Source organism: Gossypium raimondii, chromosome 8, assembly GCF_025698545.1.
Source record: "Gossypium raimondii isolate GPD5lz chromosome 8, ASM2569854v1, whole genome shotgun sequence".
In the NCBI taxonomy this organism is placed as follows: Eukaryota; Viridiplantae; Streptophyta; class Magnoliopsida; order Malvales; family Malvaceae; genus Gossypium; species Gossypium raimondii.
In genome coordinates this window covers 26247152-26262921 of record NC_068572.1, presented here as the reverse complement: position 1 = coordinate 26262921, position 15770 = coordinate 26247152, and the positions used below count along the sequence as shown (strand labels likewise).

Genomic DNA, 15770 nt, shown 5'->3' with positions numbered 1-15770 from the left:
TAATTATATCCATACTTTAAATCTAACGAATAAAAGTAACTAAAATACTCACTTCCTAATGCTTTTAAACTATATCGTTACTTTAGATCTAAAAGATAACAAGAAATATTTCCTTGGTGATGTTTTTAGTTCAATTTTTCGCAACTTTTAAATATCACAAAATAAATAAACATTTTGTGACATTTAAAATTGTACAAAATTTAAAATTTGATTTTTGTGATATTTTGTGTCATTTTAAAACGTCATGAAAAATTATTTTGATGTAATGCAAATAAAAAATATTCAATTAGGTAAACTTGTATTTTATAAATCTTCCAAATACTTTATTTTTGTCTGTTTTTATTTGTTGATTTTTTCTCAACTCTATTACAAATTATTAAATTAAATAATAAAAATTAAGCCCATAATTTATGCATAATATACAACTAATACTAAATTTTGACCTAATAAATTTAATTGTTATTATTTAAGTCAGGATTAGAATTTAAAATTAAAAAAATATAATTAATACTAAATCTAAAACTTATGTATAGTGTTGGACTAATAATAAAGATTGACCTAAAAATGGTAACAAATTTACCCTTTATCGTAAATATAATAAAAGAAATAAAAAAGACAAACACAGACAAAGAAAGTGTTGTGATTCCTCTTCTGTTTCTTCTCTGTTTCCATCTAAGTCGTTGACAGCTACAAATGTATTTACCATACGACACTATTTTCTTAACTATGTATAATTATGGCAGTTAACTTCAGCAACAAATCTTAAAATCTGCTGAGTAAAAGGTAGTAAATTAACTGTTTTAGTTAAACACCATTGCCTTCCCCTTACACTCGGTTTCTTTACACAGTTTCCCAAAAGAACCATTCATCCCTCTAAGGTACCTCTTTTTTCTTTTTCATTTTTCTTGCAATTTGCCGGCTACCCATTTCTGCAAATTATCTAACTTCCATGCCCAGATGATAAACTTCTGATTTTCTTCATGCAAGTTTACTTTTTTTTTTTGGTTTCTTTTAAATAGTTTTTAGTATTTTTGTTTTCTGGGATCTTCTTTTGAAGTTTTAGCTGCTCATATTTGATAATTTTTTTCTTCCCTTATTGGCGTGTTGCAGATTAATGGTATTTTTCATTGAGGAGGAATCCAAAGAGTGAAGAAGCTTATGGGTTTTTTCTTCTTCTTTTTTTCTTCTCTGAAATCTGAAAGTTACGAGATTTTGTGCATTTAATAAGTACATAAAGAACATAATCTGTAAAAAACTTTAGGGGAAAGGAATATTTTTCCTCGGATTGGTGGCTTAGGATGTGTCAAGAAAGCTGATCTTTTTGGTACTTGAAATTTTCATGAAAAAAAAAAGCTTCCATCAACTCACCCTTTAGGGTTTTAAACAAAGAAATCGGGTTTCGGGCTTAGCCCCCAATTTTGTGCTGACCAAGAGCAATAAGTGTATAATTGGTTGCCGTTTTGGGTTTTTTTTTTTAATTTATTAGATAGCTTGGTTCTTCTAGATGTTATCAATGTCTGAAAAAGGCATCTTTCCCTCAAGGTTTCTTTTCTGTATAATAACCATTTCCATGTTTCTTTTGATCCTTTCTTCTGTGTTCCTTCTGCAATTTGGCAATTCATCTCTTATACCTCACTCTGTTTTCAAATTAATTCTTGTCAATGGCACGGTTTACTTGAAATCAAATGTCAAAAATGAGCTAAAGTTACCCTTCTTCTCATCTGAGTCTTCAAAAGTTGATGCTCAAAAACTGGTAAGAAGTGGGGATTCTAGTTGTCATAAGTCCGGTTACAGGAAGAAAATGTGCGCTTACCGGCACCCAACTATTGAGTCCTGTGACACCAATCAGGCCCTTTTAAGGGTATATATGTATGACCTGCCTTCTGAATTTCACTTTGGATTGCTGGGTTGGAAAGGAAAATTGAATCAAGTGTGGCCTGAGGTAAACGATCCGAGTAGAATTCCGTCATACCCTGGAGGGTTGAATCTGCAACATAGCATCGAGTACTGGCTTACCCTAGATCTTCTATCTTCGAACACACCGAATGTGGTCAGACCTTGCGCTGCAATCAGAGTCACAAACTCGAGTCAAGCAGACATAATTTTTGTGCCATTCTTTGCATCTCTTAGTTACAATCGGCATTCCAAGCTTCGAGGAAAGGAGAAAGTTAGTGTTAATAAAATGTTGCAGAATAAATTAGTTAAGTTCCTGACTGCGCAGAATGAATGGAAGCGATTTGGGGGGAAGGACCATGTAATTGTGGCTCACCATCCAAATAGCATGTTGGATGCAAGAGGGAAACTTGGCTCTGCAATGTTTGTGCTTGCAGATTTCGGGAGATACCCTTCTGAAATAGCAAACATTGAGAAGGATATAATTGCTCCTTATAGGCATGTCGTGAGGACGATTCCGAGTGCTGATTCAGCTCCATTTGACAAACGCCCAATATTAGTCTTTTTCCAAGGAGCTATATACAGGAAAGATGTAAGTTTCCTTCCCTTTATGAATTGAATTATCTACATGTTTGTTGCTTTTTGTCGTGTTGACTTATGATGGAAACTGCTACTATGTACATGGACACATGAAAGTAGTCTTGAGGCACATTTAACTTCTTAAGTGATTGTTGAGCAATGTAAAATTCAAAGGCCAATAGGTTAATTTTGGTACGTGTATTATGCTTTTATCACTTTAAAGTAACTTGAAGTTCTCAGTATGCTAATTTTCTTCTAGGTTCTATGATTTGTTCGGAGATAGATGATTATTTTTCCTTTTTTTTTTCTCAGTAACCTTCAAAACCATCTTGTATTGTAGCCATAGCCCATTTTTAAGGTGACTATGCATGTAGGCTTAGATGACTAAATGAAGGTACTAGGTGTAGAGATTTTCTTCGGTTTTCAAGCACTCTTTGCTGGTGACACAAAGGAAAATAAATTAGGGAAAGGGCAGAGAGGAGTGATTGGGTTTTGTGGAAGGAAGTGCAGTCAGTTGGATCAAGCACTATGCTCATGATTCTTGGAAGATTAGGTTATTGTAGGAAGGGTATCCTAAACCAGATAGAGCAGCATTATCTTCCAACTTAAATGATCTTCCTTTGTGCCTTCAATAACGTTAGTTTCAGACAGGGTGCTCCATGACTGCAGTTACTGCCAGTATTTTATCAATATTATCAAGGGCGCACTGCGCACTCTAGGCGCTAGAACCCTTGTTTTGTCTCAGTCACAAGGCATAAAAAGAACCCTTGTCCTGTGCTATATCTATTGTTATTAGTCAATATGCGTGATTTCCTTATGGTCCATGTCTATAGTTGAATACACAAATATTGAGAAGTAGATTTCCTTGCTATCCCTTTCTTACTGATAAAAGTATATTTAATGAAAAGAAAAAAAAAAGGTGAAAAATAAAAGAAACTAAAAAGAACTTCAATCAGGTGGGCTTTTTTATTTTTATGCCTATTGCCTTGCAAAAAAGCATGCCTGGGTAAATCAGGCATGCACTTGATCAAATGGGTCTTGTCTGAAAGGGTATGAGGCGCTTTTGTTGTCTAGTGCTAAGGCACAGGCACGCCTAAGCACGCATCTTGACAACACTGCTTTTCATTACAGTTTCAGGAGAAGTAATATATTAATTAGTACGCACTTCTTTTCTCCGAAAGAAGGTTCCAAGTTTAGTTGTTCCCCGAAAACTTTTATGTGCATAAGTTTAATATAAGTGTCATATTCATAGGTTTAACAAGTGTCTTGGAAAATATTTAAATATCGTCATTTAAGCACTCGTAGATGAAATTGTAATTTCTTTCTTCATGGTAATTTAAGGAAAAAGTTCCATTCATGATGTGGCACAAAGGAAAGTGATATGGAGCAGAAGACTGTGGTATGTGTACATATGTAAATGTAGATGTGTATGTGCATGTGCATGTGCATATATATCTTATTTCAAGTGCAGATTAGAGAAGAGGGAATAACACCCCCATGGTTCTTTTCAATATGTACTCTGATGCCATAACATTTTTCCTGTCTGTTCTGTGATGTTAAACTTGAAGTAACAATTGTAGTTTAAAGAATTGGAATCTGAACTTCATATAGAAATGTGCCATGTTAGATCTCCCTCTACATGTATAATTTCTGGCTTGAAATTTTTATTCAGGGAGGTGCGATTCGGCAAGAACTTTATTACCTTCTCAAAGACGAGAAAGATGTACACTTTACATTCGGCACAATTCAAGGGAATGGAGTCAACCAGGCTGGGCATGGGATGGCGTCATCCAAATTCTGCCTCAACATTGCTGGTGATACACCTTCTTCGAACCGTCTTTTTGATGCTATTGTCAGCCATTGTGTTCCTGTGATTGTAAGTGATGAGATTGAGCTACCATTTGAAGATGTCATCGACTACTCGGAAATTTGCATTTTCGTTCGTGCATCGGATGCTGTGAAGAAGGGATATCTACTGAACCTTCTCAGAGGAATATCGAGAGACCAGTGGACCAAGATGTGGGAAAAATTGAAGGAAACCGTTCGGCACTTTCAGTATCAGTACCCGTCCCAGCTTTGCGATGCGGTGGATATGATTTGGGAGGCGGTTGCACGTAAGGTCCCTATGGTACAATTAAAAACTCATAGGGAGAATAGATATCGCAGATCGGAGCGGATAAAATAAGCAACGACTCGAAAGGTTGAGATGATGTAACCTTCCATTCTATGGAGATCAACAGATTTACAGCTTGTTGTACATTTTTTTTAAACATTAAAATGAAAAAAAAAAACATGGTTTTGTTGATCTCTGATCTATGCTAAAAATGGAATATACCTATTTGTTTGTGTTAAATTATAGGATAAAAATTATAGGTTAAAATATTATGTTTCTATACACATTGAACATTTGAAATTTAATTTAACCTTTCATGAACATGGAAATAAAAATTAGGTCTAGTTACATCGTTAAAATTCCTTTATTAAAATATTTAGTGTGATATTTTAAAATTAAAAGAAATGTTTACTTAATAATCATATAATAATAAAAAATATTGAAAATACTAATTAAATTTAAGCACAATAGAAAAATCAAAATCAAAATTTAATTATTTTTCTATAATGTAAAAAAAGTAGCACAATGCATTCGAGTGTTAATAAAGGAGTTCGACATTCCTTTTATATAAAATGATTATTTGTTTTTCTAAAATTATAAACTAATAATTTGAAGATTAAAATATGCTCCAAGTTCTTATATATTTCGTACATTTTAAATTTAGTCCTTTTATTTTTATTTTTAAAATTTAGTTCCTCCACTTTTGGATTTAAAATTCAAGTTCAATTGTTACCACCATTAAAAATTTTATTAATCTTTTGTGTGATATTTTGAATTTTTAAAAAAACATCACGTGGTAATAATGTAACAATAAAAATAACATTGAAAATATTTATTAGAATTTTTCTTAAAAGCACTCATATGAACTTATCTTGATAAAATATTTTTTCTATTAAAATAGTATTCTCAAGGAAAATCAACGCCAACATTTTGATTGAAATTAGCGATATTAACTATTTAGACTTACTAATGACATTATAAAAGTAGAAGGGCCAATTTATGTAAAAAAAAAAAACTAAAGTATATAGATTAAATCTCAAGTTTCAAAATAGTCTAGGGGCAAAAGCTAAAATTTGATTAATTGGAAGCCACATGTCAGCCTATAAAGCTTTTAGCACATTCAAAGCAAAGAGGGATCGCAAGTAAAAAGGGTTGATGTATGTAGATATCAACATTGCAGGCCAAAGGAAAGTGCTCTTATTGATACGGGGGCATTAGACCTGTTCATATTGGAGAAAGCCGTGGGTAAACTTGGTCTCTCAGTGAGTGAATAAACTAAGAAGATCCAAACTATGAATTCCAAAGAGGTCCCGACTGTGGGAGTAGCACAAGGAGTTGAGCTATAGATCGGTCAATGGAAAGAGAAGGAAGATTTCGAGGTAATCCACTTGGATAATTACGATTTTGTTCTAGGCTTGAATTTCTTTGATTGGATTAATGCTCTTTTGGTTCCTTTTGCCAACTGTATATGCATCCTGGATACTCAACAACCACAATGCGTTGTGCCGGTGAGTCGAGACATGAAGTGCATGACGAAGGTATTGTCGACAATCCAACTAGCTAAGGATATTCTATATAGGAGGAATATTGACTTGATAGACGTGAGTGTTATGCGGACCCCTTTGGAAATGCTAGAGGGGCAGAAAACTGATATGAAGCCTGTTGAGTCATTAGAGGGGCTACCACCTAAAAAAGAGGTGAGTTGTGCATCAAACTTTGGGGGTAAAATAATGATGCAAACTGGACAAACGAGACGAGTAAATGCAACGAGCGAGGTACATTTCAAACACTTTGGTAGTGTTTTACATTTTGACTTACCATTTCCTTGGCAAAGACACAATGACCCTTTCAGAGTTCTAAAGCGAGTAAGCCGAGGGGCTTACAAATCAAAGACAGCAACAAGCCTCAAGGTGAACTCGATGTTTAATATGAACATGCCTAAGCCTATTTGTGTAGACCAATAGGATCCTAATAGGGGCAAGTCACAATAGGGGTAGGTAAGAACAGTGACCTCTTATGATCAAGTTGTAAAAAAGAGAAATACAGTTCGAGTTAGGTGACGACGGAGATATAAGCCGAGGTAAATGTTTCGAGAGGCGGGATGACCCAACAGAAAGAACTTGCAAATTAGCTGAGGCATCGAGACCGTTTTGAGACGAGTCAAACCAGTGTCATTCCGAGGATGCAACGAGGGTGTCACGAGAATGGGTGGGGGAGAATGTCATGGGCTGCTTGTCAAAGTTCGTGACCATTGCGCATAGAACACCCCATAAAGGTCAACTGATTAAATGGGCTCATTTGACCCACATGAACTGGCCCAATTCGTGCAACCCATAGAGAAGCCCATCTACTTGAAATCTTGGTGGCCTAGTGAAACACTCCAGTAAAACTAAAGTTACAAGAGTAAAAAATGTAAATCCTAAAAGGATAAGATTGTATAGAGTTTAAATCTTTTAGAACTATTAATTTTAGATGGAAACCAATCTTAGTCATTGATGTAAGTCGATTTGTACTGTTAAATATGGGAGAGCTCAACTATAAATAGAGGTCTCCCTTTCATTTGTAATCATTTTTTTTCTTTCTGAGTTAATATATTGAGAGCATTTACTCAAATAGTTGTTGTGCATTCTCTTTTTGTGGCATTTTTTGTTCGTAGCTTTTTCCTTTTCAGAGTTTGCTTCTGCTATACGTTGGTTGCCTTAGAGAATTTCGACGAGAATTCTCAATTTTCGAGAGTTAGGCTGACTGAGGAGCATTTGAAGCGAAGGAATCACCTAAAGCCACACGGTTTGCGAGACGAAAAGTCTAGCCTCATGACACAAGTATGTAACTTGGGTGTGGGTGTGGTAACAAATAATTTATTTAAAAATATATATTTTTTAAAGTTTTTCATGTATACAGAAAATCTTTGAAAACTAATTTTTTCTAGAGTTAATTGCCTCAGACATATTCAAACTATGACACTCATTTTAAATTGGTCCTCAAACACTAAAATATTTTAATTACATTTTCAAATTATTGATGTTATATCAATAAAATCCTTTAATTCTTGAGATCATTAATTTAACCGTTAAATGAGACATCAAATCTTATGCTAAGTAACTTAAAATGAAAATTTTAAAAATGAATATTATAAAAATATTGGTTTTATGGTTTCTAAAGTCTTTAAAATCACTTTTTTTGAATCTACTTTATTTTTAAAAGTGATGCAGCAACAGTTTTTAATATTTTTATTTTAAATTATGTCAAATAATATTTTATGTCTAATTTAATGGTTAAATTAACAATTTTAATAACGAATGAATAGACCTATTAATATAACATCAATAGTTTGATGGTGTATTTAAAAGAAGGTTTAATGACAAATTTAAAATATTCATCATGTTGGGTGCAATTAACTTTTAACTCTATAATCATGTTCCGATATAAACCGAAAAACTGGCAAATCAAACAAAATAAGAGCTTAATGACTTTGGTAAAATAAAATAAGAAAAAAAAAACTGAAGAGATGGAATATTTTATTGCGTTGAGTAAATCCGTAGAAATAAAAAACACTAGGACTACATTTGTGTATTGGACCTAGATTTATACAATGTTAGAGAGAAAAATCACGGTAGAAAACTTTGAAAAATGTAAGAAAATCCGACAAACCCAAGAGGAGGAAACATCTGAGAAACCAGAAAATCCATTTGTTTTTTTCCCTTTGCATTAGTTATACCTTCAACAAACATCCTTTACTGACAATCTGCCACTGCCTCATTATTTGTCTGAATTTTAAGGAAACAAAACAGCTTCAGATGTTTTTCAACATCTATTGTGAATCTTTATTGGATTTGGAAGACTAAAAGCATGAAGCTTGAACTATGTTGCGTTCATTCTTTTCTATATATATATATATTATAAGCATGCCATAGAAGCAATACCAAAAGGCTGAATTAGAAGAATCTTTGACAGGTTTGAACATAAAAAGTTATAGTTGGAACACTATCCTTGGGAAGACAAGTATCTTTTTCATTTTGAGTTCCCTATCATTTGCCTCGAACTCCTTTTTTACCAAATAAAGACAGTCCCCTTTGAATCTCACCTGACTTTGCCACATCATCCCACCATGTACTTGATCCATGTCTGAAACTATACTTGGAAATATTTTCATGTTTTTTTATTATTATAAAATTTATGTTTTTTTAAATTTGAGATTTTAAAAATATTGACTTAGAAATTATAAATAATATAATATAAATTTTATTTTTTGGAATCTTAAGTAATTTGTATTATGATTAAATTTTTTATCTTATATCTATTTTACAATTCATATTCGGGACTTATGAATATTCTTTCTAATAATATTATCTTCAAAATTTGAATTTTATTCTCTCAAGAACAATATCCCATATCCTACCCATACTTTTGATTTGTATTATAATCAGTTTGTACTAATTTCAATTTAATTTAAAAATGCTTGTCAACCGTGTTAAGAACATTTAAAAAGTTAAAATAAAAATGTTTTGAAAGTTTTTTTCTTTTAAATATATTAAAATAGGATTATAACTTAATTTAAAATTAAATTATACCTTAAATTTTATCGCCATATTAAAGCATGCCCATATTAATTCATTTTGAAATTAATGGTATAAATACAAGTTTAATTTGGAACTATAATTAGGATGAGTTAATGAATTGTAACTATCAAATATTATAAATAATAAATTAAGTATATTTGTATTTGTTATGTTAGAAATTTTAAGAGAAGAATTTATATTATTTCTTTTAAAATAACGTATATAAATGTATTTGGAATAAATATTTACAAAATTTGGACTAAATTGAATTAGAAAGTAGACATAGGCCATTAAACCACAAGAAAATGTGGGATGTGCCTCGCATTTATCGGACACGTTATAGGCACCTTAGATGAGAATCAACGAGCAACTGAAGAAGGGCCAAAACAAGCCTGACGTTGGGACGAGGAGAGTTGGCTCGTCGGGACGACGCGATGGATGACGTCTTGATGAGGCAAATGAGACGTTGGGACATCATGACATGTTCTCTTATTTGGCAGTCGCGTTTTAGACTTCAAGCAAGACTTTTTCTCCCATTTGGACTCTGATTATTCAGGGATATTTTAGTATGATTAAAACTCAAATCTAAGCCTATTTAAAGGGGCCAGTGTATCATTGTTTAGACACACCAATCAACTACGGGGCTTTTCTTTTGGGAGTGACAAGATATAGTCACAAATGAGTTTTGGTGAGAATTTTCGTGGTAATTATAGAGAATATTTTATACCCATTTTGTGAGTGCCTTATGAGATTTAGGGTTTTATTTATCGGTTTGCTCTTTGGAATTTTGAGCTTTATATTCAGGGTTTTGGATAATGTATGTTTAATACTTTTAGGTTTATTTTCTCCATATTGTACTCTCATTTGTTTACTCAGTTAGTAAAAAGCTGAAGCCACCTTTGCTCATGGTTTTTCCCTATTTAAGGGTTTTCCATGTAAAATATTTATGTTCTTTCTTCTCGACTTTTACTATCTCATTATTTATACGGGTTGATCCCCAACAAACTGGTATCAGAGTTATAGTTCAGCTTCCGCAGATCGACTTGTTTAGTGACACAATAATGATTTTAGATATCCAAAAGTTTGACAGATCACCAATTTCAGTTTTTGACAGTTTCAAATTATTAAAGAGGTAGTTGATGTGGCCCAGGACAAGGGTGATGATTCATTGCTCTCTACATAATCTATTTGATGATGGAGTTGTGTTAGATTTTAGGCATGTGCATGATTTAAAGAAGAAACTCATCCTCTTTTTTGTCTTTAAGGCTCAAGTGCTTCATAAAGTGTTTGAGGCAAGGATGGTCTGAGAGGGTTACAGCCAGGTAGAGAAAGTCTCTCCTGTTCAGGTATTACTGGCCTTTGTTGCATTATACAACTTTGATTTGAAGACCATGAGTCTTTCTATTTCCAAGTTCGAGCACAGTTTAAACTTGATTGACATTCTGCAAAATTCGAGTTTGACCTGTGACGGGCATGGAAAAGGAGGCATGATAAATACGAGACAATGTGGAGATTTGTGAGGTGTGCCTCACATTTACCGGACATGTTGCACCTTAGATGAGAATCAATGAGCAATTGAAGAAGGACAAAAATAGGCTCGACGTCAGTACGAGAAGTGTTAGCTCATCGGGATGACATGATGGATGATGTTATGATGAGGCCAATAAGATGTTATGATGTCATGACATGTTCTCCTATTTGGCAGCCACATTTTAGGCTTCAAGCAGGACTTCTTCTCCCAATTAGACTCTGATTATTCAGGGATATTTTAGTATGATTAGAACTTTAATCTAAGCATATTTAAAGGGGCCATTATTTCCCTGTTTAGACAGGCCAATCAACTATAGGGCTTTTCTTTTGGGGGCGACAAGATGTAGTCACAGATGAGTTTTGGTAAAAGTTTTCATGGAAATTATAGAGAATATTTTATACCTCTTTTGTGAGTGCCCTATGAGATTTAAGGTTTTATTTATCGGTCTACTCTTTGGAATTTTTAGCTTTATATTTGGGGTTTTAGGTAATGCACATTTAGCACTTTTAGGTTTATTTTCTCTATATTGTAATATTGTTTGTTTACTTAGTTAGTGAAAAGTCAAAGCCTCCTTTGCCTGTGGTTTTTCCCTCTTTGAGGGTTTTCCACGTCAAATATTTTTGTCTCTTCTTCTCCACTTTTACTATCTCGTTGTTTATACGGGTCAATCCCCAACAAATACATGACAAGGTGGAAATTTGTGGGAGAATGTCTCTTATTTTGTCCAAACAGTACGCAATGTCACGATGAACAGCACTCTTTCATCGCGATAGTCATCTCATCCCAACGAGCAAATTTTTTTTATCCCGATGACGCGTCAATCCTTCATGTCCCAGCGACACATCAAGCCACTTCATGACGTGGGAATGTGCATGTAACAACCCGAAAGTCAGTGGTGTCAAAAGTGATGGTTTCAAAATTCTATTTTTCGATGATCGAGTCAGTATATATTATTTATTAATATTTACGATAGTATTAAAATATTATACTGAAGCTTGGTCTAATAATTTTGGTTGTTTGGAAAGTTAGACAAGGTACAAGTGTATCGATTCTAAAGTCAGTAGTTTTAAAAATTAAGGTATCGGGACCTCGTTTCAGTAAATTAGAACCATAAATATTTTGAATTTCGATTAGGTAATTTCGTTGAATTAGTGCTTAATTTAAGTATAGGGACTAAATCGCATAACTAGTAAAAGTGATTCATTAATAATTTTAATTAGAACTTAATAAAGGGACTAAATAGGTAATTAAACCAATAGTTTAATAGTGGATGGTAGTGTGTAATTATAATTGATGATGTCATAAAATTATAATAAAATAATGTTAACTAATAAAATATAAGTAATAAAATATAGAAAGTGGAAATTAAAGAAACAAAAACCATTTCTTTTATTTTGTTTCTCATGCAAATCGAAAAATGAAGAAGAGAAGAAAATATTCTGCCCTTTAGTTCGAAAGTTTCAAAACCAAAATTGGTTAGTGTAATTTAGTCATTTTTCTTATAATTTTTATGTTTTCGAAATTCCGGTAACTAGAGCTAACTTACCCATGTTATAAGTTTTGCTACTGTTAGAGATTTAGAATGTTACTATCATTGAATAGTTGAAGTTTTAGGGACCAATTTGATAGATTTTAAGTTTAGTATTGATAAAAGACTAAATTGTAAAGTCAATTGATGATTTTGTGCAATAGGGATTAATTTGTATAAATTTCAAAATTAGGGTAAAATGAAAAATAGGATATCATTTAGGGACTCTAGTGAATTCAACATAAAATTTGGGGGTTAAATTTAAAAGTTATGTTAGTCTCGATTTTAGGGACTAAATTGAATAAAATCAAAAAGTTTCTTAAATTAACAATTGAATGTGAATTTGTTTGTATATTGATGATTTGGTATGTTTATTTTAATTCGTAGCTAACGCTGACTTGAATACCCCAAGACGAAAAGGAAAAGACAAAGTTGTAAAGAAATAGATTGGAGTTTACGGTTTGTATTTCTATAACCTGAACCTTTTTAATTGCTTCATTTATGAACTGTGCTACATGGTTATAACATAAGATAAGCTAGAAATGATAGAACGAGCTGAATTGAATCAATTTTAATTAATTTTCGTGATAAGGACTAATTTGAATAGATTTGAAAATAGGATATGTCGATAATATCGTACAATTGAATTCAATTTGTGATGAGTTGTGTTGGAACATATGTGAATTAATGATTGGTTGATGAAATTATATTGTAGAACTGCGAAATTGAGTATAATGAATTTGAAACAATGGTAGATAATGGATATTAGTTTATAAGCTCGGTTTAAGATATGTAATTAGATTGAATAATAGGTGAGGTAATAGGACTTGTATATTGACATGTTAAAATGCATTATAACCTTTATAATATATTTTATTGTTCGATTATAGAAATACCACTGAATTATACTCAACGTACGGTTTTGTTTTTCGTGCACATGTTAGGTACTTTACGGTTCACTCGTCAACTCAGCATCCAACAATCCCGGAATCAAGCGTTACTGATTCTCTTATTTTGGTTTGGCATGTACTTAGGAAGTCTTTTGAGTTAAAGCTCATTTGTAATTTAATATGTAGTTTGTGTTTTGGTTGGTAATCTATATAAGTTATGTGTTTATATATGTGAGTGTGAAAGTATTGGCAGTATCTTTTTTGATGATGATATGTTTGGTTGAATGATTTCCTTGTCAAATGTGTAAATAGATGAGGTAATACCATGGTATGGAGATTTGATGATTGAGTAGTTGAAGGTGAATATATTAATTAGGGTGAAGTGAATTGGCATTTGTTTGCTCAACTAGTTTTGTTTGGTATAATGGAAATGGTTGAGATGTATCAATGATTTAATAGTTTAATTGTATATATATAAATATGTATTTAGTTAGTTTGAAATTGAGGTATATTGTTTAGGGATCTAGGTTGGTTGATTTAATGATGTGTTTGATATGAAAACTTGTGTTTTTGAATTGAGTTATGTATTTATAAATACATTTAAGCTTACCATTTGAGTTTATGTGAATTTTGGTCATGAAATGAACTTTTGAATATAGTTTTTTTACCATTCCTGACCCAGGTATCGATATTTTTGGCATTGGTATCAATACTTGTTATTATGTACAGTCTTAAAATAAACAAAATGCCAAAATGGTATCGATTTTTATTTAAGTATCGATACTTTCTTATAAAATATCGATACCGTAAAATAATTATCGATACCCTTGTTTTGCAAAGAAAACATAATTGAGTTTTAGTATCGATTTTTAGTGAGGTATCGATTTGGCTGTGGATTTTCAAAATTTGCAATTAAACTTTAAAATTTTACAATTCAATCTTACTATATGCTGAATTTCACAATTAGGTCATTGTAGAATTTCAATTTTTAATATGTCGATTATACATGATTTAATGATAAATAATTGAAATCTTGTTTAGTAATGTATTTGTTGATTGATGATTTATTTGTTGATTCTTGAATTTCACATTAATATTTAGACAATTAGAATTCAATTTAGTGGTGTCATCCAACCATGATGTTAAGTGTTAACCAATGAACTAAGATAAAAAATAGTTTTTTTTACAAAACCTAGTTATAGATTATATAAGGTTATATTTAGTATTACCAATAAGTTTTTGGTGCAATAGCAAGTAAAATTATAGTTTTAGAAAGAATTGAAATTCCAAATTTAGAAATGAAATTGTTAAGAACAACCACAAACTTTGTAAGAATTAATTTTAATAAACCAAGAAAAAGTAATGAGAAATCGTTTGAATTCAACTTGGATTATATATAGCAACTAGGTGTAGTTAGCCATGATAATAAAAATCATTGAACACCATTTTTTGATTTGGAAAAACTGAAAATTGTTTTGGATATAAATTTAGAAAACTATCTCTCATACTATCATCTTTTTTCTTCACAAAAAACACTAGCGAACCTCATGGTGATATGCTTGGTCAAATGAAACCTTTATCAAGTAGCTCATGAAGTTATACCTTTAGCTCCTTAAGCCCCTTAGGTGCTATGCAGTACGACATAATCAAAATTGACGTACTACCAAGGTATAACTCTATGGCGAACTCCACTTCACGGCCTGGAGTTAACCTAGGTAACTCATCAGAAATCACATCAGAAAAGTCTTACATAGTTCGCATCTCGCGAATACCTTTCGTCAGATCTTGTGAACCCATCACAAAAGCGAGATAGGCTTCGCATCTTTTAGCGAACATCTTTTCTGACTTTATTGTTAAGTCTACATTAGACATAAATTGAGCTCACTCACCAACCACCACAACTTCCTGACCCCACTACTTCACAAGGTAACTCTCTTTAGCCCAAAGTCAATCTTAGCTTTGTGCTCAATCAACCAGTCCATTTCCAGAATCACATTGAACCCAGAGAATGGCAACTCCATCAAGTTCGTATAGAAAACTTGACTTTGAATCGTTAAAGGGAATCTACGGTACACTCTATGACTAACATACTATCCCCAAATGAACTAGTGATAGTTACTCCTGATTTTTGGTTTCTACTGAAATTTCTAGTTCACTAACTAGTTCGCTTAGAACATAGGAGTATGTGGAACCAGAGTCAATCAGAGAAAACAATAGAATAGGTCGTAGAATAAAGGTACCTGTAATAACATCAGTGGCACCTTTCTTATAGGGTTCCCTCACAGAATAAACTTATGCGAGGCTTCCTAACTCTTTTTCTTAGGTCATAATAGTGTGAGCTAAAGTCTGTTGTCTAACTAGCCTTGTTTTGTCACCTCTACCTCTTCAAGTACCAGCTCGCACTTGAGTGGGGTTCGTAGTCTAAACTTATGAACCCTTTCAACGTTCTAGACAGTCTCTTATCAAGTGATCCTTAAAACCACACTTGAAACAACCTTCAGTCATCTTTCGACACTCACCAGGATGTCTTCTCTCACAGTGCTCACAATAAGGCCAACTCGCAAACATGTGCGAACCCTCCTTTCCATCCTGGGTGTTGTTCTTCTGATGCGAATGGTATGACCTGAAGCTTCGCTTAATGTTTCTACCAGAATTTCACAAGTCACAGTCCCTTTTA

At 32.7% G+C, this 15770-nt stretch overlaps 1 protein-coding gene across 1 annotated transcript; it reads left to right on the top strand.

The window, feature by feature from the left end:
- Positions 1-718: 718 nt before the first annotated feature.
- On the top strand, positions 719-4777 carry LOC105791100 (probable arabinosyltransferase ARAD1). Its single transcript, XM_012619008.2, has 3 exons — positions 719-878; positions 1111-2485; positions 4145-4777. Exons 2-3 carry the CDS (start codon positions 1505-1507, stop codon positions 4655-4657), a joined length of 1494 nt encoding a protein of 497 aa, XP_012474462.1. The 5' UTR covers positions 719-878; positions 1111-1504; the 3' UTR covers positions 4658-4777.
- Positions 4778-15770: the final 10993 nt, after the last annotated feature.